The sequence below is a fragment of the Falco cherrug genome, chromosome 1 (assembly GCF_023634085.1).
Source record: "Falco cherrug isolate bFalChe1 chromosome 1, bFalChe1.pri, whole genome shotgun sequence".
NCBI lineage: Eukaryota > Metazoa > Chordata > Aves > Falconiformes > Falconidae > Falco > Falco cherrug.
In genome coordinates, this window is record NC_073697.1 from 119,915,454 (window position 1) to 119,943,304 (window position 27,851).

The following is a 27,851-nucleotide window of genomic DNA, read 5'->3' on the forward strand; positions in this document are numbered from 1 at the left end:
GGAATTAAGAACCACGCTGAGGAGTTTGCATTGCCGGAAAAGACTTTTTTATTGCTTAGCCTTCTCCACACCTCCAAAAGGAATTAAAAAATTATCAAATAAACTGCACCTAAACAGTTGCTATTACAGTTCTGAAAACTTCAATAATGAACACTGCCATGCTCAGCACGCTTCTATCCACTGTGCAGACTTTCTGACACCTGGCACTTTTGCATAGAGGCTAAAGCAAATTTGGTACCTGGATATCCTGGTGGAAAGCTCCCACAGTAGGGCCTGGAAAGCAGTGATGTCCTCAGTTTGGAGCACAACAGCTACAAGACTGGAAGGCTCATGAGGAATTTGTAGGTTCTTTCTTTACTCAGGGATTTATCACTTGCAAAAGAAAATACAAGGATCCACTGCCAGGAAAAAGGATGTCAGGCTGAAACAGAAGGGGCTGCAGTACAGCCCAGGTGAGACTATCTGATACAGCCCGCTGATATTGGTGGCCAAACTTTAATATGTCATAATGCTGCGTGGCCAAAACACATCTCAGCAGAGCCGCTACAGCCTGAGGCTGGGGTGCCATCTGCAATGCTCTGGGGCTTTCTGTGACCTCTGGCTGATGAAATTATGTTCAAGGCACATTTCCTACTTTCAAGTTCCTGGAAACTTTATTCCTGGTGGCCAAGTTTTATCACTGTGACTTTTTCAGATCAGAATATGATCTGACAGTTGTTGGCACAGCTGAATGACAGAGACTCAGGACACCACTGCTGATCTGATCAGCTTATTCTGACTCTGGTTGACCTCAATGACTCTCCAACCCATTCGACTGCTGTAGCACTGTGGTTCTTACATGTGACAAGAGGATCACCAGCAAAGTGTTTTCTAATGGTCCACCGGTCAGCAAAAGATGACACAGAAAAGGTAAACTACTGGTCCGCGAGATGAGAAAGCTGAAGAACCAGTGGCTTCAAGAACAAAGCAGTGTATTCCGGTCCAGAAATGCCCCGCTAAGCCATACATACTTGTTTGCTGTAAATTTTGCTATTATGCCTGAGCCATCTGGGTAGGTGAAGTCTGTAACAGCAAATAAAGTGGTCACCTATCCAAGGTTCCAGTTATCGCAGGCTCTATTTCCTGTAATATTTCATTAATCAAGAAAACAAATCCTGAGTAAAGCTCTTCCCATACCATTTCTGCAAGGGACAGCAACTTCAGTGATTAACATCCACTGGCAGCTTGAACTCCTTTAGTGAATAAAAGGCAATTTCTCCATGATCCACCAGTGCAAAGACCACTGGGACGTCCCCACTCTGATACGTAACCTGCTTCAAAGCCCGAAGGGATGGAATCTGCTCATCGAAACTGCAGAGAAAAAAACATATTCCGTTTTCTTAAAGCAAGAGGTGTACAGAGACAAAGCTGTCCTGGCCAGCAAGCACAACAGTCCCTTTGGTCTTAGAAGTTGTTAGTGATCCTCCCCACTCTTTTCAGTCAAAGGAGGAGGCTGCCAGCCCTGAGAGAGTAAACCACATGCCGGGAACCGGGAGCTGTCAAATCCTTTGCCAAAAACAAGGGCAACTGCACAGTGCTCCACGCTGTGCCTTGTAGATGTGGCTCACAGAGCTACTGGCAAATTGCCAATCCAATGCAATCCTAATACCTTTGTGCTAGGAAGATCTTTAGGTTGCTGGGATCAACATCTGACCTGCTTTTCCCTCCTTTTAATTCTCCAGTCTGTTTGCTCATAAATGAAAATATCTACGCAGCAAGGATCATCCTACTCGCTCATGACAGACCTTTGTGAAACTGTATTACCACCTTCCTTGCTCTATTACGGCTGCAGAGCAGAGGAGGGAGTTTTAGTATATCAAAATGATTAAAGGCAGAGACTGGATTTTGCACCTGCCTTAAGTATCAGATTCTCAATCCAGCAAGAAAGGGGACACCTATCCTCTGTTCACGCTAATCTTAAAGTTACATTTGACAAAGATCAAAATACTAAACCCATGGCCCTGAGCCTGTAGCAAGCTCTAGGGAGGTACATCTGCAGAAATTCATACGGACCTGCACTGCCTGCAGATTCAGGTACCATACAGCTCCCTGAAAAACTTGAGCTCTACCCAAGTTTCACAAGCATTGCATAAATACAGCTGTGGCTTCTTATTCCTGACTCCAGTGATACTCAGACATGAGCAGCAACCAGATGACCAAATAGCGTGGGCTGAGTGCAAGGGCTGGGGGAATTGTCAGCCACAGCCTCCAACAAAGGAGGAATTGAAAGAAAATGAAATTCTGGGCAGGACCACCCTAAAGAGAGGCACTCTGATGATCTGTAAAGCTCACAAGATGCTGGGTCATTTACAGATCATTAGGACTTAATTTCCACAACAGCAACTGATGTTTCACAACACTGCATAAGACCCATGGATACCTCCGAACACACATCCTGACATATGGCTTTCCAGGGTTTGTCTTCTTAAACTTGGCCACAGCATCTGCTTGATACACGTTGAAGTCTATCTTCATGCCCTCTGGATCTTCCTGCAGCCTACAGAAGAGAGAACACATCTACATACATATGGTACTGAAACATCTTAGGGTATAGATCGAGCAGAAGAAGGAGGGAGCAAAAGCTCTTGAAGCCTGGCTAGTGTGGGCCCTTAGAAAGGCTTCACTCCTCAAAGGACTGACCCTGCAACTGTTCTAATTACTTTCCAGACCTTTCCTGTTGTCAGACCAGAAAAAGCTCCTGCTCCGTACCTGCCACACTCCATTCTCTGCGGAACCCCCTTGGCAAGGAACACCTCTAACAGTTACTGAAGCAGAGCAATGTTCTGCCCTACAGGGACTGCACACAAACACAACACAGACTCTTTGAGACAGGAGCAAACCAGAAGTCACAAAGCCAAGGTTTCATAATCACTGCAGCAGGAATGGCAGCACATTCCAGGGATGAAGCAAGGTGAAACCCAACCAAACTTCTGGGGGAGATCACCTGGCTGGGGTGCAGAGAGGGAACTGCAGGGAAAGAGAGCAACCCTGAAGTTTTAACTGGCCTGGAACGAGCTAGCTCTGTCGCTGCAGGACCTGGTACTTCATGGAAACGTCATCCCCTCACTACAGATGCAATGGGGCCATGGAACAGAGCGCTGGATTCTCTTGGCATTCTGGATGCCAGGCAGCTCCCAAACTGCTGCTGTGAGCATCTCACAGACCTCACAAGCAGGGACAGTCACAAGACAGCCCCACTCCCTAACAGTTACGAGCTGGCTGACTGGATACTAACCGGGAGGCTCCATCCAGGATGTGGGAGGGCTGCAGCACGCTGATCTGCTGGAGGAGCGCAGCTGGAGGGAGAAGGAACAGGAAAGGATCAGACCAGCTGTTTCTCTCTCAGGGCACTCCAAGCACTCCACCACCACCCAAAAGCCTTCCTCCTCCGACAATGGCTGGCAGCACCACAGTCACCACTGGCTACTTCAAAGACCTCAACTTCCTCATCTCCTAGCGCACAGCCCTCAACACCCTGCAATTGCACTGCATCTTGCTGGCCCTGGTTTCACATGCCTAACAGCCTAGCAGGAAGGACTGCAACACAGTAGGACATGGGGAATGGATTAGAAGACCTCCCAAGGCCCTGTTTATCCTGGCACATGAGTGGGCTATAGAAAGAGATAGAAAGGCAAAAGAAAAATTTTCTTCTCTCTCCCCATGCCCATGGCTGGGCTCCTCTGTGCCTGCTTTGCCTAGACCTGCCTAGTCTTCTAATGAGACTCTCCTTCCCAAGGTATCATCCCCCAAAACTCATGTTCAGCTTCTCCATGTCATCTCTTTTGCTGTAGCATACCAGGCAATGTTTCACAGAGCTGGCGGGGAGAAGGGGATCCCTGTTAAGTTCCCAGAGCCACTACCTGATGAAGTAGCTTCATCAGGCCGCAGAAGCGGTGTGACAGCTTGGTCCCAGAGATGCGGCGGTCGTTTCCAAACCCTCTGCTGGCTCCTCTGCTCCCGAAGGGCTTTGTACTCTTGCCAGTTGGAGCAGCGCCTCACCTCCCGGTCAGCATTGACACTGCTCTTGTACCTGCTCTCCCCCTCTTGCTGCTCCCTTTCCTTCCGTGACAGCTTCTCCTGTTTCTGATTGATGCGTGCGCACCAGCAAGCTGCATCAACCTCCCTCCCCAACACGTTCTCCGGCAAGAGCCCGTTGTCAGGTGAGGGCAGATGTGTGCACGGCTGGTCTGGGGCCACGTTTGGCAAGATGATGGTGGTAAAATCCCAGCGGGGTGCATGGGTGCCAATGCTGCTTTCCTTGTGGTCTCCAACCCAGCTCCTGGAGGAGCTGCTCAGGGAGTCCTTTTGTCCTGTATCAAGAGGAACTGGGTTTGACTCCCCGTCTCCACAGCCAGCATCCGATTCCTTTGGCTGCTCTGACAAAGCCTTTTCATCCATGGGAAGGCAGCTAGAATCTCCACGGTCATCTCCATCTTTTTTGGAGGTCCCTTCAGCTTCTGGAAGGTCCTCGGATCCTTTATATTTCTTCTCATGTGACCTAAAGACAGAAGCAGCAGTATAAAAGACAGGGAGAGTGTGCGGCGGCACTTTATTCCCTTTAAATCCTGCCTCCTCCCTGCTAACAGGAAGGATGCAGTCTGCCAAACCTGGAAGAAGGACGGCAAAGGTGGCAGGAACCCCCAGACAGAGGGGGGTTGCAAACATCTTGGCTGGAAGGAGAGTGTTTGCTTGTGTGACAAAGCGAGAAGGGAAAAAAGCAGGCCAAAATCAAGCAGTGAATGCCAAAGGCAGAATAAACTCAGCAGCCCTGCATGAGGTTTACTTCAACGCCCAGGAGAATCCCAGCCTTGATTTGCACATACACATTCCCAATCAGCCTCCATACACCCCATATACTGACCCAAACACCTCCACACAAACGTAGAATCATAGAATCGTTTATGCTGGAAAAGATCGTTAAGATTGTTGAGTCCAAACGTTAACCTAGCACTGCCCTCCCTCACGATGGACTTCAGCCAAATTAGCAGAGGCCAGGCAGAAACCTTCTTACCAGCACCTTTAACTGGTATGAGATTCAGTCCCTGGTTCCAGAGAAGATAAGGCAATTCCTAAACCAGCAGTTTTATCTCCCAGTTCCTAAAATTCCGTAACTCCTTAAGCGCTGATGTACTTGTTAATAGGAAAGGACTTGCAGACCAGACTCATCCTCCCTGTTTCTTAAAGGATGACGCCACCTATTGGAAGCTGTCATAATTACTAGCAAAATTACCAATTGTGTCACCTGTTTGCACTTTGGCAACGCCTAGAGGCCGTGTGCAAGGACCAGGACCCAACTGCTCTCTGCTGTACGGTCCTAGCATAAGCTGCATTGAGGGGGTGGATAAGTGCAAGATGTGCACTGTGGTGTCTGCGCCCCCTCTGAAAAAAGAGGAGGAGGAGGAGATGTCTGCCACGTGCTTCTTCTGCACTGACTTTACCCTTCTATTTTTGGCACCTCACCACTGCAGCTGGGAGGCTCAAGGGCAGTTCACCCCTCTTGAACACACCCTGCACAAAGTACAGCTGTGACAAAAGGGAACACTGCACGAGTTCAGAAAAAGCTCTGCACTGCTTGAGGACAGCCAAGAATGGCTGTCAGACAGGTCACCCACAGCATAAGTGTCCTCAGACACTTAGTAGCTGTTCCTGAGCCAGTTGGGGCCTGGGAGAAGATGGAAGAAGGCTTTGGGCCATATCCTTACCGGGGACTGGAACTCCTCCTCCTTTTGCGATGGTGTTTTCCAAAGCTCTTGCAATGACTTTCCAAGTTCAGTTGCCTCTCATAGGGAGACAGGACAGTGCTGGAATGAGACACCAACACAGAGGCTGAGAGCAGGGTGATGCAGTATAACTACCCTTCTGCTCAGCCCCCAGAATACAGCTGCAGAAACCTTTTATTCCAGGCACAGAAAATCCACAAGCATGACCTGAATGGTCCTCAGTTCATGCCCCACTTCATATTCCCAACCACCTCCTCAAGAGGGAGGAGCAAGGAAGGGCAGAATGCCACTTTTAGCCTTTAATTCTCCCAAGAGATGGAATGCAGGTTCAAAGTCCTCTTCTCTGCCATCCCAATGGAGCCATACAATACTCAGAGGGGCATACAAAGCTGCTCAGAGTCTTCAGAAAAGAGAAAGCAGCGTGGAAAGGAAAGGTTGATTACCTGGCGTCGAATCTCAGTACAACATAACCGAGTTGCTTCAAGTGGCTGAACACCTTAGAGCAAAGGAAATCAAGAGGGTTAAATGACTACCCTACAACCAAACAATTTACTCCAGCTCCACTATGACTAAGTGAACACAGTGTGGCACTGGCAGAGGAGAAAACGCCAGGGCTAGGACCCAAAGCAAAGGCAGGGAAATGGGAACTGATCACCTGGAAGAAGGTGAAAGGGAGAAACTGAGAATTACTCCCCTTCCCTCCCTAACTGTGCTGTTCTGCTCTCAGCCACTGGAGAGGCTGTGTGGCAGAGGCTGGGCTGTCTGCCTTCATCCTCCCTGCAACAGCTGGAGGTCCCAACACACCTGGTAATGTGGCAAGCTCACTGCCTCCTGGGACAGCAGGATCTCATAGGCTTCCTGGATTGACAAGGGCAGATCCCTGTAAAAGAGCTGAACAGAGCCCTGCAGGGCAAAAGCTTGGTGTTGAAAGAATCACAGGGAAGACATCTATGCAAGCTCACACCAGTCTCTTCCCACGGGTCCTGACATGATCCCAGCACCCTCCTTGACATGATATCCATGTGCCACCTGGATTACTTACAGTCCCTCTCCCAAGCCCAGTTCCCCCATGCCCTGATCCTAGCAGCCAGGTAAGAAGTTCCCACTCACAGCTGTCAGCTCCTGATCCAGTGCTGCATCTGTTTAGAGGATGTAGCTGGGAGCACAACGCTTAACTGTTAAGATAATTGTTGCTTTGGGAGATGATTTTCTTTAACTTTGATGATCTCAGTGATTCAGGGCACAGCACAACTACAAAAACATTTAGGACCAATATAACAGAGAGCTGGAGCAGAGCAATCAACAGCATCCTCAGATGGCACTTACTCCAGCCTCAGTGATCCCATAGGTAGATTCCCCAGGACACAGCAACTAACCCCCAAGAAGCAGTTCTAGGCTATGCTTCTTTCTCCTCCTTTTTGTTTTTTTTTTTTTGTTTTTTTTTTTACGGTGTGTTTACTCACAAACAAAGAAAACAAAACACAAGGAACCACACCTCTCCCATGGGATGGGCTGAAGGCATCTAACTGGTCTTTTCTGCTTTTGGGGAGATTTGGTACTCGGCAACTGACTAAATTTATTTTCATCAGTTTGTTCACAATCTATTTAATCAAAATGCCAGAGGTAAAAAAACCCTACCTTTAAGGGATGGCATCAGATGCCCATAATCAATTGATTAGGTTTTGCTTAGGGAAAAAAGCTCCCCTTTAGATCAGTGCACTTTTTCTACTGACAACAGGCTTTGGTGGAGAGACCAAAAAACCCCCTTTGTACAGCAAAGAAATCCAACTGAGCCCTAACCAGCATTTCTGCCAGCAGAGAAGCACTGAAAGCAACCTGGTCTCACACCTCTGTCTGCCACATTTAAATTTCTTTCTGCCATATATACTGGGAAGAGTTGCCAAGTACAACCCCACAGATCTCTGTGTAAGGGTAGAGCACATACAGCACTGGCTGCTCTATAAATGCTTCTCATGCCAACACTCTTCACACAGAAAGGTCTGATTTAGTGCCTAAATGTGGCCCTACCAAGCTGGATAGAGTTTCACTAACTCCCATCAGCCTCTTAGAGAAGCACAGAAAAACTGCTAATGCACTTATGAACCCTGCCATTGCAAAATATCCAAGATACACTGGGGATAAGGGGGGAAGTCAACTTATGACAGAAAGTTGATAGACACTGACCAGTCTCAGATGGCCTAATTAACTGTATACCAGTTCTGAGGAAAAGGATTTCTCAGTGTCAAACCTTTTGTTCCAACTAATTTCTGCAAGGAACAGGAGACAATGGCTTGATCTCATTTCCAGAAATTTCCAGAACAGTGAGTTTTCCTGGACTGTCGAAGTTCTCTTTATTATCATATTTGACATAAGAATGGGTTAAACACAATACCAGCTGAATAAGCTGGCCACTGACCCAACTAGCACACTGCTGATGACACAGTGGCTATGAACCCATGGCCTGGAGACAAACGATTCCATCAGCAACAGCCTAAAAGAGACAATTCCTCAAGAACCAGGTGTTCATCAGCTGCTCAAATTGCAGCAGTGACCAACAAGGACAAGTGATTTCTGACTTCAGTCTAAAGCTGCTGCAGCTCCTCCAACCATTCAGGCAGGACGCAATGCCCCCAGCCATGCACAGGTATCCCCTACTTACACACTCCAGCAGGTACAGAGCTTCCTCAGGTAGCAGGCACTGTTTGCCGCGCTCTGTGAACCCCATGGTGTGCCAGAACTTCCCCTGAAACAAAAGCACAAATCCCTGATGGGCTCTGGCTGTTCCCTGCTGACAACCAAGCTCTCTCCCATTTCAAGAAGCAAATTAAGGGATCTGCAAAGGCCAGCAGGAGATGATGACACTGAGTACACTCTGTAGCAGACTCACCGCAGGGGACTGCAGCTCCACGATGCCCTGTCCTGGCTTCCACTCAGCTTTCACCAGACTCCTCCTGAGAAGGTTAAAGATTAGTTTGTTATTACTAGCTGTGTGCCACGATCAACTCCTACTGTAGCAACACAATGAGCTTAGGAAGGTGTCAAAAGGCAGCAAAATTCCAGGTGGCATTTTTAGAGGATAAGGCCTTAGAAAGTCACCATTCTCTGGATCTAGCAGTACGAGCTGAAGTTTTTATCACCACTAGTTAAAAGTGTCTTCAGCCAGCGCACCACAGTCATCTGTCTATAGGCTACTGGAGATGCATGGCCTAAGCCATATTGTACAACTGTTCAGATGCTGCCAAGAAACTCTCAAATCGCTGTACCCCACCCACAGGGACTCATAAGAAAAAAGTAATAGCTCAGAAGCAGAGGGTGACTTTGCAAAAATGCAAACATGCATTTTTAGCAGCTGGCTTAAGAAAATAGAAGGTAAGACCTGTAGAGTTCACCATGGACTTGCTCCACATCTGTAGTCAGTACCGCAGTTTCCCCGTCTGGAAGGAAACCTAAACCTGCCCAGTCGCCCTCCCACCCTGAGAGACTCCATTGCTGCCCTAGACGTGCATTTACAGATGTACTTGAACAAAGCCCACCGTGACACCAGGAGAAGGCAACGGTCCACCCCACCTGACCTGCCCCTCTGCTGGAGGTCGCCATTCTCTCTCTAAAGTCCCCAGTGGTGTGATTTTATGCGAATAGTTTCTGCTGCTACTGATCAGTGCAGAGAAACAGCAGGCCAAACAGAGAAAGCATGTACTGAGAGGCAGTGTCTGAAGGTCCCCCGAGAAATTATAAGCTCCAGAGACTGACAGTGCTCTTGAAACCACCAAAACTGACAGAGAGGGACACCGAGCGCCTGCCAAATCTGCACAAGGCCACAGGAGTGTCAGCTCAGACAAGGCCCAAGGAGACAGTGGCTGCTGTCTGCAAAGGCTGCAGGATTACGGACGCACCTGAGAAAACGGGGGGCCCTTCGAGGGATCTGAACACCCACCCTGAAGCCACTGGTGTGCCAGTACGACCCCCCTGCTCGAGGGGACAGCCGGGGTGCGCCCCCCGGCTGTTGCTGCAGCCAGGGAGGTGTAGAGGAACCGAGGGGATGGGCGAGGGAATCCCCTGTGCCCGCACCGCCGGCTCGGTTCTGCCGGGCCAGCAGCCGCGCTCCGGCCGCCCCACGGGATCCCTCCCCGGGAACAAGCAGCTCGCAGCCCGGTGGCCCTACACGGCCCCGGGGACTTACCGCCGCCCCACGCGTTCCTCGGAGAGGAGCTGCCACTGCTCCTCCCGGCACCGGCGCAGCTTCTCCGCCTGCTCGGCCGAGCCGTCGGGGAGGAAATCCTTCGGGCCGGAAGCGCGCTGCGGGGCCCCGCGGCCCGCCAGCAGCTCCGCCGCGCTGCGGGGCGAGAGGTGGCACAGTGAGGGGAGAGAGCGCCCCCACACCCGCCCTGCAGCCGCCCGGCCCGGCCACCAACCCCGCCCCGGTGCCGCGGGCAGCCCCCCGCCCCGGCCCTACCTCGGGCGGCGGGAGCTGCCGGGCTCCATGGGCGCCGCGCACGAAGCCGCTTCCTTCCGCCGCTGGGCCCTAGCGCCGGCAGAGCGGCGAGCGCGCCCCCTAGGGGCTCGGAGGGCTGCGGGCACCGGGCAGGCCCTGCAGTGTGCTGCGGGGCTGGAGGCCGCGGCACCCGGCTGGCGCGCCCCGGGCTGTGCAGGGAGCCGCACGTTGGGCTGCGTGCCACGCCGTGCGCGGAAACCAGGCACCGATGCAGTGCGCTGAGCTGTGCACCCAGCTCTGCCCCACGGCAGCTAGCTCCTGTGAGCTAACCCGCAGCAACAGGAGACGGGCTTGAGGTGAAACTTGAACTTTTGGTGCATTTCCTTGTCAGGTTCCTTGACGCCTCCCCAAGCAGCAAATCCAGCCACATCAGCAGAGATGCAAAGCCGCAGCGCAGGGTGGTTTCTCCTTTTCCAGCCTGGCCAGACCACTGCGTGCTCTGCACGGCCCAGCAGCACCACACTGGCCGCTGCTGAAGCCCCAGCCATCAGAAATAGTGGCAGCTGCTAAAGGGAGAAACCTCTGGGTTGTTGCCAGTTGCCCAGCCAGGTGCTGTCATCCCTTCATCAACAGGACTGGAAACTGAGATAGAGGGAGATCACTCACCAATTACCATCACGGTAAAGCAGACAGGTGTTGGGAAAAACTAATTTACTGCTAATTAATATTAGCGCCATGTATGGGTATCTGCTTTGGCAGAGACTCCTCTAGCATCTTGACCACTTCATCTTCTCCTCCTTCTTCCCCAACCACACTTCTCACAGGGCCATCTCTCACTTTTTTTCCCCCTCTCCCCTCACTGCCACAGTGCATTTTGCCCTTTCTTAAATACATTTCCCCAGAGGCATCACCAGCATGGGCTCAGCTACACCCTGTGATGGGGCCACTGAAGCTATATGGAACCAGCCAGAACCATCTGGAAGCAGCTGCATCCAGCATGGGGCAGCCCCATCCTGTCCTCACAGACTGCCCCCACAGCCGGTGCTGTAGCCCGTGATGCAGCGCCCAGAGCAGAAGCAGCAGTGCTGGGGAGGGAGGTTTCTCCCTTTAGCAGCTGCCACTATTTCTGATGGCTGGGGCTTCAGCAGCGGCCAGTGTGGTGCTGCTGGGCCGTGCAGAGCACGCAGTGGTCTGGCCAGGCTGGAAAAGGAGAAACCACCCTGCGCTGTGGCTTTGCATCTCTGCTGATGTGGCTGGATTTGCTGCTTGGGGAGGCGTCAAGGAACCTGACAAGGAAATGCACCAAAAGTTCAAGTTTCACCTCAAGCCCGTCTCCTGTTGCTGCGGGTTAGCTCACAGGAGTCACTGAGCCTCAAGCAGGAAAAACACAGCTTTCCCTCACCAGAGTCCCTGGTTCCCCCTGCGGTTTCCCAGTAATAGTCCTTTGACAAGAGGCCAGCATAGACAAATGAATGCAAAAACCATTCCCTTCCATTTTCCACTGAATGGTTTAATTTTTGCTTCCTGCCTGATTATTTCCTCCTCCTGAACTGAGCCTTCGTTCTGCAAGGGGGTCAAGTGATTTTGGTCCACGGTGAGTCTCCGCTGCATGCAGGGGGACGAGGACTTGTGGACAGCATGAGGGGCAGTCGGCTGTGCAGTGGCAGCACTTTTTCCCACCGATGTTCAAAGCAAATACAGTTTAGAGGCTACTCGGACTACCTGATTATAACATAGTCTCAGGACACTGTGCCCTGCAGCTTTCAACTTATAGACTGTCACCCTTCTGTTTAACTCAAGACTTACTTCAAAATAGACATGTTTAAGTCAGTCAGGGAAAGGCTCTGATGTAGAATTTGCTTTTGTCACCCACTGTCATTACAAGACCCAGAAACATGAAGTTTAATCTCAGTTCATGTTTCAGTACTGGGATTTTAACTGTCTTGGGGTGGGGGGACATCCTGTTCCTCACAGGAGCACCAGGAGACCTTGTCTATGATGGGACTCATGTTTTCTGCAGCTGAAACCTCTTATCAGCCCTAATTGACTGAGTGTCATCAGCTGGGTGTGTGTGGCCCTGAGGGGCTGCTCTTTCTTTTCCTCACTTACTACATAGAAGGTGAGGTGGGTTTGGTTTTGCTCTTTAGATATTTTTCTAGGTTTAAGTTAGGATTTTTAACATTGAATTTCAGTGCAGATGCCTTGAAACCACAACTGTGGTGCTCATGGTGGATTTTGGGTTGGTCTTTGGGTGTGGGTTTTTTTTTTTTTAATTTAGGGTCTTTTCCCCTTTGTTCTTGATGGGACTCTGGTGCGTCTCCAGTGGAGCAGCTGTGTACGGCAGGAAACCTAAAAAGAAGCTGATGGGAGCCGGCTCTCTGCAGTGACTTTTCGTGAAAAGTGGACAACTGTTCTTGGAACAGTTCTTCTTGGAGCTAAAGTAATGGTCGTTGAGCTGAGAGGTGACAAAACTTGCCTTTGAGAGTGAATGAGCTGCTCAGGGGGTCCTGTGAACTGAAATGAGGGTGGAGGTGGGACTGTGAGCCTGGAGGCTGCCAGGGAGGAAAAGCATGATTGCATGGCACCACGCAGCAGAGCAGGATCCAGCCCTTGTCATCTGGATGGCATGTGCAGCTGTGGATGAAGTTGATGGTGGAGGCTAAGGCTGTTCCTCGCTTGCCTGTGGGATGCTGTCCTCACCCCAAGACAGAACAGGCTTGATTTGGCTGGAGAGACCCAACACTGAACGCACCAGCCCTGTGCACCAGGACCGTGGGCTCTCAGCAGGCAAGTGTGGTGTTTTGCCTACTTCGCTTTTTCCCTTTTTTTTCTCTTTTTTTTTTTTTTTTTTCTCTTGGGGGTGGAATAATGTTGATAAAGTGTAAAAAGACTCTCTGGATTGAAAATGTGGGCTGGCTGCCTCTTATGAATGGGGCAGCCTGCTCCTGGCTCTCCCTCCTGCTGCTAACCCTGGTGCTCTGGGGGGGAGCAGAGCAGAGCTGCAATGCGAGGAATGGGTCTGAGCCCTTTCAGTCCTTTCTTGTTGTGTTCATGCAGTCCCTGTAATCGCAAGTTCCTTGTGGTTAACTCATGGATGAACTTGGTGTAAATAGACTCAGTATTTTTTGACAAAATAGGAGAAAGTGTGGCCTTGGGGTTGTTTTTCTAGTTTTGTGCAGCATATGAGGCACAGCCAGGTGGGAATCGTGTGCTCTTGTGCTAGAGCTAAGCAGCTTTGCCAGGTACAGCTACCTGCTTTAATCTATGTGTGAACAACTCCTGCAGTTCCTGGCATGGTGTTTGGAAATATTTTAGTAACTCTGCAGAAACCAGCTGTGCCTCAGCTGTTTGCGGCTCGGGCTTTATCTATTTGCCAGCAAATGGTAACACTTGGAAAACAGTGTCTGAGACAAATAACATGGGCCATCCACTTTGACTTCCTTCCAACCCATGGAGCATGTCCTGATGATACTAGGAGATTTTCTCCGTAGATCCCCTCCTTGACTTAGGACAGAAGAGGATGTTACAAACTCCCTAAAACTGGCAAATGTTTTGGTGCCTGTATGTGTTGCAATCCATGTGATGTTACCACAATTGCTTAGCTCTGAGCTACGCTCATATTGTTGCTGTTGAACAAACCTGTTATCACAAGTTAGCTGTAGTTCCGCATACATTTGTCTAGTATTATACTTAATTATGTTCTAGCAGAAAATATTTCAACTCTGAGCTTCTAGAGCATCACATAGACAACTTCTTGCAGTAGAACATAAGAAAGAAAGGTTTGGCAATTAATTTCAACAGGATTTGGCAGATCTTAAATATGTATGAAAGAACTTGGTTTTGGATGAAAAGCAGATAACAGTGTCAGGTGTTTCAGCTTGTCTGGGAGGTGTAGGATCAATCTGTTTTCTAGCCTCACCTAGGATTTTTTGGCAAATTCCTTGCTGCTTTAGGATGTTTGTGATGCCTGTGATCATTCCTACAGATGGGAGTTTGGGCAGGGCAATGAAGAGAGACTTTTGCCCAGAAAGATTACCGAGGAAGGTTTCTGGGCTAAACTTCTGTTGTTCCTGGTCAGGGCTGGATTTCAGAGGTGTAAGGAGAAGGGTTTTTTTAAGAAAAGAACCCTGTCTTTGAGTACGGGACTTTGGGGGTTAAGCGGTTAATACTTAACTACATAACTAGCTGTGTGCTGTGGTTCACTGGCATCTGCTGCTGGGTTCTGATGGCTGAGAAATGGAGGAGCTTAAATTTCACTTTCTCTTTTCTGATAAGTTTATGGTAGAAATTGCCTTCACGTAGCTGTCCATAGACTACAGCACAATTCTTGGGGCTCTGCTCTGCAGCAGGAAAACGGATCTAGTATTGTCATGCAGGCTTGTGGTATACAGTGAGCTAGCTAAGGCCCCAAGTAATTATCTGAATCTAGGTTTTCAAACACCACTATATGAATTTGTAGAGCTGCTGTCTGTTAGTTGTCTAACGATTTATTTGAAATCATTTACTGGAACCTGCACATTGTTAATTACGTGTGAAAAGCCACGTAACCACAGACCGAATCCAGCAAGACTGATTGAAATAGTCGTGAGTCTTTCTTACTTCAGTAGTGCTGACGTACGGAATTAGACTCTATAACTCGAAAGGTATAAAGTAGGTATGTTTATTACGCGCAGATGCACAGGGGATCGCTCCTCCACAAGTGTGCATGCCCGAAGTGACGAACCATCTCACATTCATACAATAAACCAAATGAATATTCAATTAACGCCTATACATATTTGTTACCTAAACCCCGCTTCGTATGTTAATTAGCTTATCAGTCCTTTGCCTAGAATGTGGTGGTCTTGCAGGTTTGTAGGTGATTCATGTTCTTGTGACCATCCGGATCTTCTCCAGAAAGGAGACTTAGCACTCCCTCCCTCTAGATAGCATTGGAATATCTCTCATCCTTTTCTCATTCTTTTTTAAATAGCCCCTTTGTTAGAGGAAGAAGGGCAGGCATCTCCTCAAAACTGTAGTTGTCTCCTCAAAGCTGTGTGCCTATGTGACCAGACACCGTACCCATGACCAGTCACTATACCCCCATTCCTTGAGCAGACATATACAATCACAATTGATGTCCATTGTCCCTATTTCACACTATTTCTCCATATCAGTGCACCAGACTAGGATAGATGCTAAGTTATTTCCATCTGGAGAGACCACCTGAAGCTTTTCTCATTTCCCCAATTTGCCTTGGCATCCTGCTCATGGTTCCCCCGAACAGATTGAAGATCTACACCAGAATGTCTGCCTTGGGGTGAAGAAGCCTCACTGTTTAGCACTCAAGGCTATAGATTATGCTCCTTGCTGAAGTTTCATAACTTCTCCTGCAATGTGTTTGCATTCACCAGGTACATTGAAATGTCTTCCTTGAGCTTTGGTCTGGGGAAGCACTCAAAACCATGCTTTTTGTTGCTGGGTTTTCTGTGGAAAGAGTTGCCTGGTAGGGACTTGCCTTTGGGTCAGAGGCAAGCAACTGAGTCAGGGCTCCCAGGGTGGGTGTCTTTGGCTTGTGCTGGGGTCTGAGAAGGAGGAAATACTGCTTAAGGCAAGGAACTGGGAGATCAAAGATCTACTCTGCAGTGTCTCATTTGGTTGTGAAACTCCAGAGTGTTCTTTAACTGTTCTGTGTGCCCCAGGCTTTAAACAAAATGGGATAAACAATTTGTGCTGTGCTGCTGGTAAGGCTGATCCCGTAACCATGGGCTGGAGGAGTGGGTGATTAACATGCTAAGGGTGAAGAGCTGCTCAGTGTCTCCATCAGCAGCTCCAGAGACCACTAAGCTTTCTTCTCTGTTGCTGCCTGTGTTTCAAAGGTCTTTGCATTGATTAGTTGGAGCACTGATGTGTGCTCCTCTGGGCTCTTAAGTTTAATTAAAATGTTACAGCAAGAGGTTAGAAGAATGAAGATATCTTAACAGCTCCAACAAACAAATCAGCCTTGTGAACACTAAGTCCCATCTACAGCACTGTGATGCTGACAGATCAAGACAACTTCAATTACTGCACCACAGTATGTTGATTTGTTCTCTGTATGCAAGGCTAAAAAGGATGTTCCTTGCTTTCTTCTTTGCTTGTGGGAAGCAAATTGCCAACATGGTTACTGGATGGGGTGGGAAAGGATGAGTCTCCAGCCAGCAGCTTGTACAAAGCAGACACTGAGGAGTGGGAAGTAAAGTTGGTTGTGATTATGTTTTGGGCTATTTGAAAATGGGCTGCTGCTTGAAAACTGCCCCATGGCAGCTGGCAAAAAGCTTGTCGGGTGGGTTGGAGAGGCTGGTGTGCTGTGCTCTGAGGAGGAAGGTGCTAGGAGGCTTCATGTTACCATCTTTAAGCAAATAGCATCTCCTTTGCATCACTGACTACTTTGTCTGGTGCTTCTCTTTCTGCCAGTCCCTGTGTTTCTGCATTGCTGTTTGCTGCTGGGTACCCAGCTCTCACTCCCAAGCATCTCTTGAATGCTGGGAGGAGGTCTGCAACAGTAGGACACTTGCAACCTCCTTTACTGTCCCGTTTGGGCTCCCTCCATCCTGGATGTGTGGCTTCAGGAACCAAGCTGAGAACCTGACAGGTTGGTGGGATGCCTGGAGAGTCTTTGATCCCAAATGTCCCACTATTTGTGGAATCCTGCAAGATGAGCCCTGTCCCTTGGGTACCTTAAATAGATGTTAACGGCTCTGACTGACTCCTTGCCACCATTGAACAGGACTGACCTTGACTTAAGGCCATTTCCCAACCAAGTGGTGGTTCTTGCATTCAAAGTTGTACACAACTTTTAGAGCCTACATCAAGATCATTTTGTGGCTGTAACTTCCTTTTCTTTCAAAATTATAAGCTGAGAACTTTCTCTCAAATGTGTATGTGGTATTTTATATGATTGGATTCCATTTGGACTAAAAAGGCAGGTTTGTGCAAGTGGTATGTTTCTGCACTGAAAGGGCTGTGTAAGTGGGAAAACACTTGGTGCCTAAGGGCTGTTACTTTTCTGCCAGTCACAATGGGTCTGGGTCCAGCTTCTAAAGCCAGTGACCTGTGTTTTCCTCTTCAACAAGGCTTCATGATGAAGGATCGAGTAATATTCACCTTACCTAGCAAAGGTGAGTTTTAGTCGCCTAAAAACATGTTGGCAGCAGATGTTAGATGGATCACCCAAGGGGAGATGTGGAGTCCACCTATGCGTGTGCAGTAGCCTTGGGGCATCTAGATGAGTATTGGATGCCTCTGCTCCTGCCACACCACACGTGCAGGGATTGTCTCATAAATCTTTTCCAAATAACAAAGCTGCTTTCTTCCCATAATGTTGTTGCTAAAAATTGAAATAAATTGATAGACTGCTTCCTTGCTGGGCCCTGCTGGCTCTGCTTGCCTGGGAGCAGAGGGCAGCTGAGGAAGCTTCTGCCTGCTTTGCAGGAGTAGTTTATGTCCTGAGAGCTGCTGCTTTTAGTCATCATGGGGGCACTGAGCTTCACAATAGCAGCTGGCAGGTGCCTCTGATTTAGAGCTGCAAAAGCAGCACTTGTTTCCCCCGTGGTTATTTCAGCCCACCAAACCTCTTGTAAGAAAGAGGTGGCTCAGCTTCCCTCAAACACCAGAACTGACGCTTCAGCATGAAAGGTGTAACTGTAAGATGTCTTACAGGAGGAAAATTTACCTGTATATTTGTCTTTAATCAGAGCGAAGAGTTCAGCGTATATCTGCAATGGGGAATAGAGGACATGATGGAAATGAGCCCTCTGCAGTTTCGTTTGATCCTGGAGTGGCTTCTTGGCTCCTGTGCCAGCTGTTCCCCTTGCTTGTGTGCTACTGTGTGTCAGGAATCACAACCCAGTGCAAGGCCTGCACCCCTTGATGCAAGCCTCCAGACACCTGGGTTGCGATCTGCCTCAGATGTGGCTTCAGAGTAGTTAGTGTGCAGCTAAATTAATGCATTCCTTCATGGAATGCATTTAGAGTACTGAGGACTGGCATTATGAATCTTTCTCAGTCCATCTATGTAGCTTTAAAAGTTAAAAGGTTGGGCTGAACTTGGGTAACAAGCTGAGATGTAATCTTTGTACGTAACACTCTGAACAAGATACTTGGAAAAGTGAGGGTGGTGCCACCGAAGCGAACAGAAATGTTTCTTTCTCCCAAAAGCCTCATTTTCCTTCTTTCAGGAGTTTCAGCTGTTGCTGAGGGCTGTCGGTAGCTGTAGAGGTGGGTAGATTTGAGCAAGAAGCTCTTCCAGCGGAAATGGTTGTACAATGTCAACTTGAGCCAGGTGTAACTTTATCCTAATGCATCTAGAAAGACTACTTTTTTTTTCCTTGGGGTGCCTCTAAAATGAGGTTGAATTTATGCTTCTTCCTGGGCTGACTCTGAAATACCTGCTAGCAAGCTGCCCTGTGTACAGGGAACAGCATTAGGAAGGAGGGAGTTCAGTTTAAAACAATCTGCAATGTGGGTTAGTAATAATCCTGCCAGCCTAGCAGGATCTGGGGTGGGAACAGGTAAGGTTAAGCCTTTTGATTGTACTTACACATCCAAAGGTAACCCCGGATACAGAAACCCTTCTGTTATCAGTGTGCAATGCTGTAACAGGATACCTGCAGCAGGCTGATGTTACCAGTGTGCAGCACTGCTACTGAATGGGTGAAATATAGGAGCCTCTGAGGGGTTGGAGGATGGGGAAAGTTGTCTCCCTGCCTTTTGCTGCTGAGTGGGATGGAGGTATGGTCGCAGGATGGGGAGTGAGTCGAAGGAGGTGATCTCTTCCCACCTTGGTCAGTGGCAAGGCCAGAGATGCTAAAACAGTTCAACTTTGGTATCAGGTTTTTAAAAGCATATTGAAAGCCTGGAAGGCATGTAAAAGGAAATGCTGTACAGGGAGGGAATGCAAAATCTGCTTAGTCCTTATCAAATGAAGGACTGGGTGACTTAATTGCACTGTAAGTACTTTCCCGGATAACAAAGAGTACTTTAATCTAGCAAAAGAAGGCACAATGAAAGCTAGCTTCAATTGGTCTGATTTTATCCTTCAGACACAAGAAATACTGTGCTGTCTGCTAATGACTTCTACCCCGAGGGGGAAATGTAGTCTTCCGATGGGATGGCATGAATTGGCCAGACTTGCCTTGCCTCTTGACTAAACCAAACACCTCATTTGGCTGACAAGATGATAGAGCGGCCAGATGGGAAGTGGAGGTGTTTCCCACCCCAGGATGGAGGGGGTGGACTCCCTTGTCAGCACTATGAGGCTGCAGGGTCCAAGTTATGAAGCTCCCGGTCACCTGTGGACACTTGGTCAGCCTCTTCATACTAGCTGTGACAAGGCAGCCATGCAGTTAAGTGAGCTCATGGTCCTGCCTTGGCCTCAACGTCTACAAACCCTGGTGTCCAGGAGTGTGTTGATGAGCCAGCAGCAGATGTGGTCTTCCCTAGCGCTGAGCTCGCCAGAGGCAGCGCGTGGAAAGCAGGCTGTGCTCATACGTGAGCAGAAAAATTACTTCTTCTGGCTCCATTCTTGCACTTTTATCGCTGCTGTTGGCATTAAAAGGGCATTGTATCCAGATTATTCATGCTCTGCTAATAACTCTTGGAGTGCTGTATGCTAGATCTTGCTTTCAGTTGCACCCAGTGCTTCAGTTGTGCTGAAGCCAAGGGAACTGTACTGACAGATCTGAGGAAAGTCAGAATTTGATATTAAATAAGTTTGCATCCATTTCCAAAGTGTGGCTACAGAACAGGAACAGCATGATCCCTGCTACTGGCATAATTCCATTTAAATGACACATCTGCAGATGGAAAAGCCGTCAGTGGGTCTGTCTGGTGGTGTAAAGAGAAATGGAGCACTGGGCTTAGAACACCTGATAAAGTAAGCTTTTGTCTTATCTTTTATGACTTGGAGGTGAAAGGTGTGTGGGTCAAGCAGATCTCCTGTTGCAAGCTGCAAGGAGACAGTGGATCTTCAAAGGAGGCTACAGAAGCATGGACATGTCCACCTAAAATGCTCCTCCCTCTGTAGTTGCCCTAATGCTGCAGGGGGCACCAGGTTTGCGCTCTGTCCCTGTATACCTGGGTGCAAATGGGATGGTGCAGCGTTGGGCTATGGCAACACTCAGGGACAGAAACCTTCAGGGAAGCATTGCTCTTGATGAGCTCTATTTGCAAGAAAATGGAGTGGCTTTCTCTGGCATTGGAAATGTGACTTGCTAATACAGCCCTAGGGGCTGTAGGCAGCTCGGTCCTTCTCTCAGCTCTCCCATGGCTCCAGAAATCTGATGGTGCCTTTGAGGAAAAATACTTGTTTAATTAAGTTGTATATGTTGGGAGGTGACTTTGAGTGATTTCCTTTGTTAGGTGCTGTCTTGCTTGGGGAATGGCTTGCATTGTTCTTAATGAAACCTCTTTTCTGCTGTGGATGGAAAACTGTCTGGAGACTAATGAAGACCCAGACCCTTGCTTCTTAGGAACACTTGCATTTTCTTTTTGTGGGGAACTAGCTATCTAGCAGCAAGATAACCAGCTCCCAGGCAAGCATAATAAACTGGATGTGTCAGCCCAAAGGGTGAATGCTTCCTGGGGGTGAATGGAGACAGCCCCTAGAGGTCTTGGGGGCCTGGTGGGGGAGGGATTGCATGACTGGGACCTCATCATGTGTTCAGCATTGAACATTTCTGGGTACTAGTGTAGCAGAGCTGCACCTCTGCTGTTGCACAGAATGAGATGTGTGACCAATTGTTTCAATTCTACATGTCAAAACTTGGATACAACTGAGAACCAAAACATACTTATCCACTGCATGTCGTGTTAAACAACCAGGCAGCTCAGACAGTGTCACAGGTGGAAGAGGCAAAGGCTCCACTGTTGCAAGATGAGGCTGAAACTGCCCACAGCAGAATCGAGAGCTGGGCTTGAGCCCTGGCAGTCACTGTGATTCCCAGGGTGATGGGCCTGTAGCTCCAGCTGTACAACCAGATGTCAATAAGGACTAAGTGCTATGGACACTTGCATTGACATTGGGTGTAGAGCATGGAAAACTCCTTCTCTCTTTTATCGCTAATAATTCTCCAACCTAATTTCCTCCTTAATTCAAATCAACATGTTTCCCAGCAGCTGTCTACTAAATCCCAGGCAGGTTTTGTAATTGGCCCCATTTCCCTGGGAGCTCTGCAACAGCAAAGCAGCTTTTTGTCAACTTTTCATTCCACGTGAAAACTTCTTTCCTGGTGAAGAATGAATTTTTTTCCTGTGACCTTCAGTCCTTCCAGACATGGCTCATAGGCCTGTCCAGGGCCTGGAGGAACAATTTATCTTGGCTGCCCCCAAACAGCATTCCTAATTTCGGGATAATGCAGACAATCGGGAGTCATAAATATTAACTTGGGCTTTCTAGATTTCCCTTTTGGTTTGGGTTTTTGTGTATGTGTGTGTTGGGAAGCAGATAGGGCTGCAGCTGGGGCTCTTGCTGGTTTGCTGGGCAAGTGCCCTTTGGGTTAAGAAGCTGAGATCCCTGGATGCTATTGGATTCTGCCATGGGGCTTTGGAAAAATCCTGATGCTCTGGTGGAGGGGCCACACAGAGCAAAAACTGTTCCAGGAGCGTCTTGTGGATCAGGGTGCCCGCTGCTGGTAAAAAGCTGCATTTGGGAGTTAAAGGGAAGGAGCATGATGGAAATCCTGCAGTTGTGGGCTGTAACAGCTGCAGGACTTCAGTGATGACCTGTCTTAATCCTAGAGAAGGATCCTGCTGTGTTTCTGTGCCTCTGAACACGCTGCCGGAGGCAGGTGCAGGTCCATGCTTCCTCTGCTTGCCTGCAAGGTCTGCCTCGTGTCAGGAGCTTATTGGGAGACAGCAGAGGGCATCGGTGTCAGATGGATCTAACCCTATTGCAACCTTGTTTGGACAACTGGTGCTGGGATCCCATTTGCTGGAGTGAGATGTGTTAAGGCGGGGAGGGTGTGCGGGGCATGTAAGTAGCTGTGCCATGCAAATGTGCTGCTTTTTGCTTGGTGCATCCAACACAGGCAGGGTTATAGCCCTGCAAGCAATGTCCTCCCTACCCTGGGGTTGCTGGAGGCTCCTGGTTTTCCCTGGCAGTTCAACATGGCTGAGTGCAAATGCAATTTGCACACAGTGTCAGGTTAAAGCACCTCCTCTTGGGAGCCCAAGGGTTCACAATGTATAGATTGGCAGTATCAGCCCTTGTGTTGCTGAGCAACCCTGTGGGCAGCCTGTGGTGAAGGAGGCAGCTGTGAATTAGAGAAGGATCCACATCTTCTGCTGGCTTTAATCAAGGTCCTGGCCCTGGATGCATATTGCAGCCTGGTTCAGCTGCTTCTCTTAACCTGAGCCCTGGATGAGTGTTTATAATGTAACATTCACAGCTTCCATCCAGCAGTGTTTGCATTTGTTCCTAGTGCTTTGCTCATTGTTATAAATCCCAGCTTCTCTGGTAAATTGCTTCTCACCTAGGAGGCTATGAGTGGTGTCCGTGTTGATGGGCTGAGGTGCTCTGCTATCTCCTGGCTTCCTCCAGATCTGCAGGACGGTGCCATGTTTCCTCAGCAATGCCACTTGCCCATTTTGGGATCACCTCCTGCAAGGCGAGAAGTTTTTCCTCTGCCTTTTGGACTTTCTGGCCAGCAGCATTGGTGCAGCATGTTGTAGGGTGAGAGTGCTGGTGCTGTGGAGGGGGAAACATCACCCACATGTCCTGCAAGTGGGTCCTGAGGGTGACAAACTGCTCTTTAAGGCTTAAGCTCTGCTACAGAGAAAAAATAAACTTGCCTTGTTTCCAGTTCATCCTGGCTTAGAAAAGATAACATGCTTAGGGCTGTTACTCTAAAGCTGTTTCTAGTCCTGGGTGCCCCATGGCCTTGGGCTAGCACTCTTTAAAAATGAAGCTGAAAATCTTGTTCCTCGAAAAGGGAGTTCCAAACGGAACCAGAGCCTGGCACCACTGAGCAGTGATGCTGCAGCCAGCCAAAAGCAGGCAAGGAGAAATTTCTGCATGGGTTTGTGTGAGTCACACTGTGGACAGTTACTGCTCTGGTTCTGCTATCAGAAAGGTGCCACCTGGGGAAGCCACCCTGGTGGAAATGGGATGGTTCAGACCTTCCCTGGTGAGGGTGGGAGGTGCATTGGGTGTTAGCATTCATGAGAAAAACCAGCTGTGCCCTGGCCAGGGGTGGGACTCAGCTGGGAAATCTCTTGTGTGTGCTCAGAGGTCCCAGGAGCATGTATTCTGCCCCAAGGCATAAGATGAACAGGTCAATGAGATCTCCTACATCCAAAGGATGTTGTAAGGGAATAGCTTCACAGGACTGGCCTATTAACGGTGAGATGTGATACTTCTGAAATCCAGGCTTGGGGCACCCAGAAAGCTGTCTTCTGTTGCAGCCTACTGACAGCTGAAGGTTAACCCCCTTGAGATCTGTCCATGTTGCTTCTTGCTAAGCTACTGAGGCTGGGGCTGTCCTGACCAGTGGCTCATCTCTCAAATGTGCTGTTCCAGTGCTGCCTGTGAGATATTCCAGCAGCTTCCATTGTAATTTGCTGGCCCCTGAAAATCCTGCATTGGTTTTTCATGTTGCTCCTGAAGGCTGATGTGAATGGTCCTAAACATTTTGATCTCTGATCCTGTTTGCCACCTACTCCCCTGACCTGCTTTGCACTGTGACTTTCTTCTGCTGGCTGTAGCCTGCAGTTCCTCAACATCAGTCTTCATTAGGTGACGCTTCTTTACCAACATTTACATGCTCAGTGTACTATCAGGTAATTGCTGTGCAATTTCACACCCAGGTGATTTATTGCAAGCTCATCCAGTCAGAGACTATAATAATTAATCTGCAAATTAAGCTTGCTTTTAAATTAAGCCATGCATTATAGTAGCATGATGGGTAACTGCTAACTCTTTAGATTTAGAAGACTCTGTCACTTGCTTCTCTCACCTAAACAAACCATGATGGCTTTAAATGCAGCTTTCGTGTGTCCTATCATTCCCAAGTACTGGGGAGCCAAAGCAAAGTTCAGTTTTGGGGCATCAAGAGCAAAGGGTGCATCACTGCAGTTTATTGGAAGCCATCAGTACCAGAAACTGACAGCCACATGAATCAGACCAGCTCACTCACTAGGCTGAAAACCAATCCTAATACCCAATTTTGCCTCTAATCCCCTGATGTTGAACTTGACTTAAAATAGCTTGAGAATAAGGGAAAAAGATAATTTAATTTTTGCTTGTTTTGCAGCTTCCACAAAGCTACATCTCCTTGATCCAGCCAGGAGAGTCAATAGGTCTTAAATGAGCAATGCTTTGTATAAATACCTTGATAAATATGAAATACCTTTTTGGTTTTCTGCAGTTTTTAAGACTTTGGGAGGAAACCAGCATCACATGGATCTCTCAAGGAGGACAAAAGCTGCTGGGAGCTGGGTGGTGTCAGCAGTTAGAAGTTCAGCATTTCTGCAGAACCAGGCCTTTCTATACAATACGTGGTTGGCCTAAACTTTAAACCCTTCCTACCTTTCTCTTTGCTTGGTTTCCCCTTAAGTGAATCTTTTCAGATGATTGTTAATTCATGTCCATTTGAACCGGGGTCCCAGGGAGCCCTTGGTGTCTATGATGCTAAACACTAGCCATAGGTTCTCTCTCTCTGGCAGTCTCTCCCATTGTGGCTGGCTTCCCCCCCTTCCTCCTGCAGCTGGGAGCCCAGGTCCCACTCATTCATTCATTAATCCCTTTCATTCCATGCTCATTTGTTCATATCCTCTACAGCACGGGGAGAAAATTGCTATTCTGAGAATAAATAGGAATTCATCTTCTCTTTGGAAATAAAAGCCGGTCCATTTAAATCGTTTGCTCTCTTTGAGATTTGCCTGTGTGCAGACGAGACAGAGGTCTCCTGTAATGGAGTTGAAGCCTTGGTGTTGAGCAGGGACGACAGGAGGGAACTCATCCCCCTTCCTTTTGTATTGCACTCTCTCTCTGTGCCTTCCCGCTGAAGGGGATCAGATGAATTTTCCAGGGCAGATGGATCAGTTTTAATGGTATACCTCTATGTTCCTCTGGCCTCCAGTAAACATGATTAAAGCAAAGAGATTTGCTGATTTGTTTTGGGGCCTTTTTTTAAAGGCTGCAAGGTTACTGTGTGGCTCCTGCTGTGCAGCACAGCCAGTGCTGCACTGTTTCTTTCAGCCCATGCTCAGGGAGGGTGCTGGGCTGTGGGTCCAAATTTGCCTGCCAGGACATTGACCCTTTTCCTGGCTGTGTGTGCACAGAGAGCCCTGGAAGCTCAGCAGGGGACAGAACCCAAACCCAAGAGCCTGCTTTCCTCCCAGAGGCATGGGAAAGTGTGGGGCTGTAGGCATCTTGGAGCTCTGGGAGGAGATGGCAGTGGCACCTCTTCCAGTCTTCTGCCTTGTTCCACCTGATCCCTTCTCTTAAGCTTGTCTTATGTTTGGAGATCATAAGTTCTGCCTGTAATTTTGCTGGATGAGCAGTTTTAATTCCAGACAAAAAAAATGCAAAACCACTAAAGCTCACCCTGTCCAGCTTCCCACCACAGCTGGGTGGGCAGAAGGTGTGTCTGTGAGGAACAGGCTGTCCTCAGCCAGGCGAGCTGCTGTGACCAGTGCAGGGTGAATGCTCCTGGTCTGTGGCAGGGATACTGCTACCTGGGGGCAAGGGACCTCCTGCAGAGCCTGAGCCAGGATGCTGGCACGGGTCATGGAACAGGGTTTGGGGAACTTGCTTTGTTGTCTGTGGGTGAGCAGAGGCTGATGTTTTTTTCCCTGCAAAAGTGGAATGGAATAAGTCCTCCCAGGATAGATGTGAACAAGCTATTTATCTACTGCAGCCTGCTAAGTGATCCTTAAAATGTGAGCTTCCCAATTTGCAGAGATGTTGAGCTGCTCAAGTGTTTGAGGTGCTCTGGAAGTGGCTGCTGCCTTCTGAAGTGTCCCTGTTTAAATCTGAGAAGATCCTTGCATGTCTTGTCCCTGTCTTACAAGGGACTTTTTTTCAATCTTGAACAGTCACCAGCTACATTTATTGTCAGAAAAACTTGTAAGAGTAATGAACTCTGGCAACTGCTTATCTGTGTTTTGAAATAAAAATGTTTTTGTCCTCTAAACCAAATGGTATCTTGCACTTAGCATAAAGAACTAAAACATGCTCCATCTCAAATGTCATCTGCTCACAAAACTGCTCTTGAACAACCTACAAAGCAGAATTGTTTTCTGTGTGACCGGCAGGGTTTAGTTAATATTACTTTCTGGAGGGCAATGTAGTGAATTCTTGCAAAGTGAGTTTTTTTGCAAAGGAGTCTTTGCTTTGGTTTTGCTTTGGATGAGCCTTCTCCCCCCATCCCATCAAAGTGAAGTAGTGCTGTTTGCTTCTCCTGTTAGATGTAGGATTACCTAATAGGATAAAGGATGCTGTTACCCAGTGCTTGGCAGTCCTTCACTGCCTCTCTGCCATTGTCTTCATCCCCCAACATGCTTGGAAAATGGGTAATTTTGCCCACCGGTTTGAGAAAGATTTGTCTACCGTGGTGCTGGAGAGAGACCACCTCCAGAAACATGTCCTGCACCACTGTTGATGTGCTGATGCTGGAGACTCACCACTGCCACGGCAGAGCCACTGTGATCCCCGAAAAGAGGCATCTGCAGCATGTTCAGCTGTTGTCTGCCTGCACATCTGTTCAGAAAAGCACTGCTGATTTTTCCTTGTCTGAAACCTCTTGAGTTTGTTTTTTACCACTTTAATTCTCCATAGGCAAAAGTGAGACTCTCCAGCTTGATCCCAATGAGTGAACTGAGCTACAGTGAGCAGCTGTTGCTCACCTCACAGCCGAGCGGGGTCTTTTCTGGAGGAGACAGCACACCGGCATGGGCTGGTCTGAAGTTGTGCATCACTCCGACCACTTGAAGGCTAAAACTCCCCCAAGCCTCGATGCTCTGTGTGATTCATCTATTCGGGCTTTGTCTCTCAGTGCTCCTGCTCCTCGCTTCTGGTCAGAGGTGGCACTGCAACCACACAGCCCCATCCCTTGCAACCACTGCTGGTAAATCAGCCAGAAAAGCTCCATTTCCATTACTTGTTTAAAAATGCTGGCAGCACTAAAAATACTTCTGCCCCCGTAACCCAGACGGTGAACAGAGGAATAGTCGGGGGCACAGGGAGCCCAACAGGCTGCTTAGCATGACAATTCATCTCTCTAATTGTTCATATATGAGGGCTGGTGCCGGCTGGAGGAGATGAAGAGGCTGGCTGGTGATTCACAGCTGAGCTGAGTCATGGCTCCTTTGGCTGGAGGAAAGTGTTGCCCCCCAGCTGGAGCACAGCAGGAGGACTGAACTGAGCTCTGAACTTTAAACCGTGTGAGGTCAAGGGTGTCCTTCCACAAAGGTTTTAGCAGGTGCTTGCTGCTGAAAGATGTCCAGCTTCCTTCTCCTGTGGCTGCTCAGCAAACTAGGGACTGGCCTGGGTTGGGTTCAGTGTGTGCTAATTAATCCTTAGCTGTTAACTGCAGCATGAATGTGGCTCTGTTGCCCCATCTTTAGTGTAGGATGACCTGGCCCTGCTCAGATGTGAAGGATTTTCTGGTCTTGCAGTTCTTCAAGGATAAAGAACATGA

The 27,851-nt window shown here is 48.6% G+C and overlaps 2 protein-coding genes across 3 annotated transcripts in view; both read right to left on the reverse strand.

Annotated features, from left to right (window-relative positions):
* LLGL2 (LLGL scribble cell polarity complex component 2) overlaps window positions 1-1,311 on the reverse strand; it is a 37,556-nt gene extending 36,245 nt beyond the window's left edge. The window contains exon 1 of the mRNA XM_014286736.3: window positions 1,177-1,311. The gene's annotated coding sequence lies outside the window, so the exon portion shown is untranslated. The remainder of the gene's footprint in view (window positions 1-1,176) is intronic.
* On the reverse strand, window positions 31-10,340 carry TSEN54 (tRNA splicing endonuclease subunit 54). Of its 2 annotated transcripts, XM_055724663.1 has the most exons (11): window positions 10,213-10,340; window positions 9,940-10,092; window positions 8,647-8,710; window positions 8,419-8,502; window positions 6,564-6,662; window positions 6,203-6,255; window positions 5,742-5,840; window positions 3,900-4,537; window positions 3,275-3,335; window positions 2,420-2,536; window positions 31-1,350 (listed from the first exon to the last, which is right to left on the reverse strand). In XM_055724663.1, the coding sequence occupies exons 1-11, from the start codon at window positions 10,239-10,241 to the stop codon at window positions 1,200-1,202; spliced, it is 1,548 nt and encodes a 515-aa protein (XP_055580638.1). In that variant the 5' UTR covers window positions 10,242-10,340; the 3' UTR covers window positions 31-1,199. The 2 variants fall into 2 exon arrangements, with proteins under 2 accessions (XP_055580638.1, XP_055580648.1); XM_055724673.1 differs by lacking the exon at window positions 6,564-6,662.
* Window positions 10,341-27,851: the final 17,511 nt, after the last annotated feature.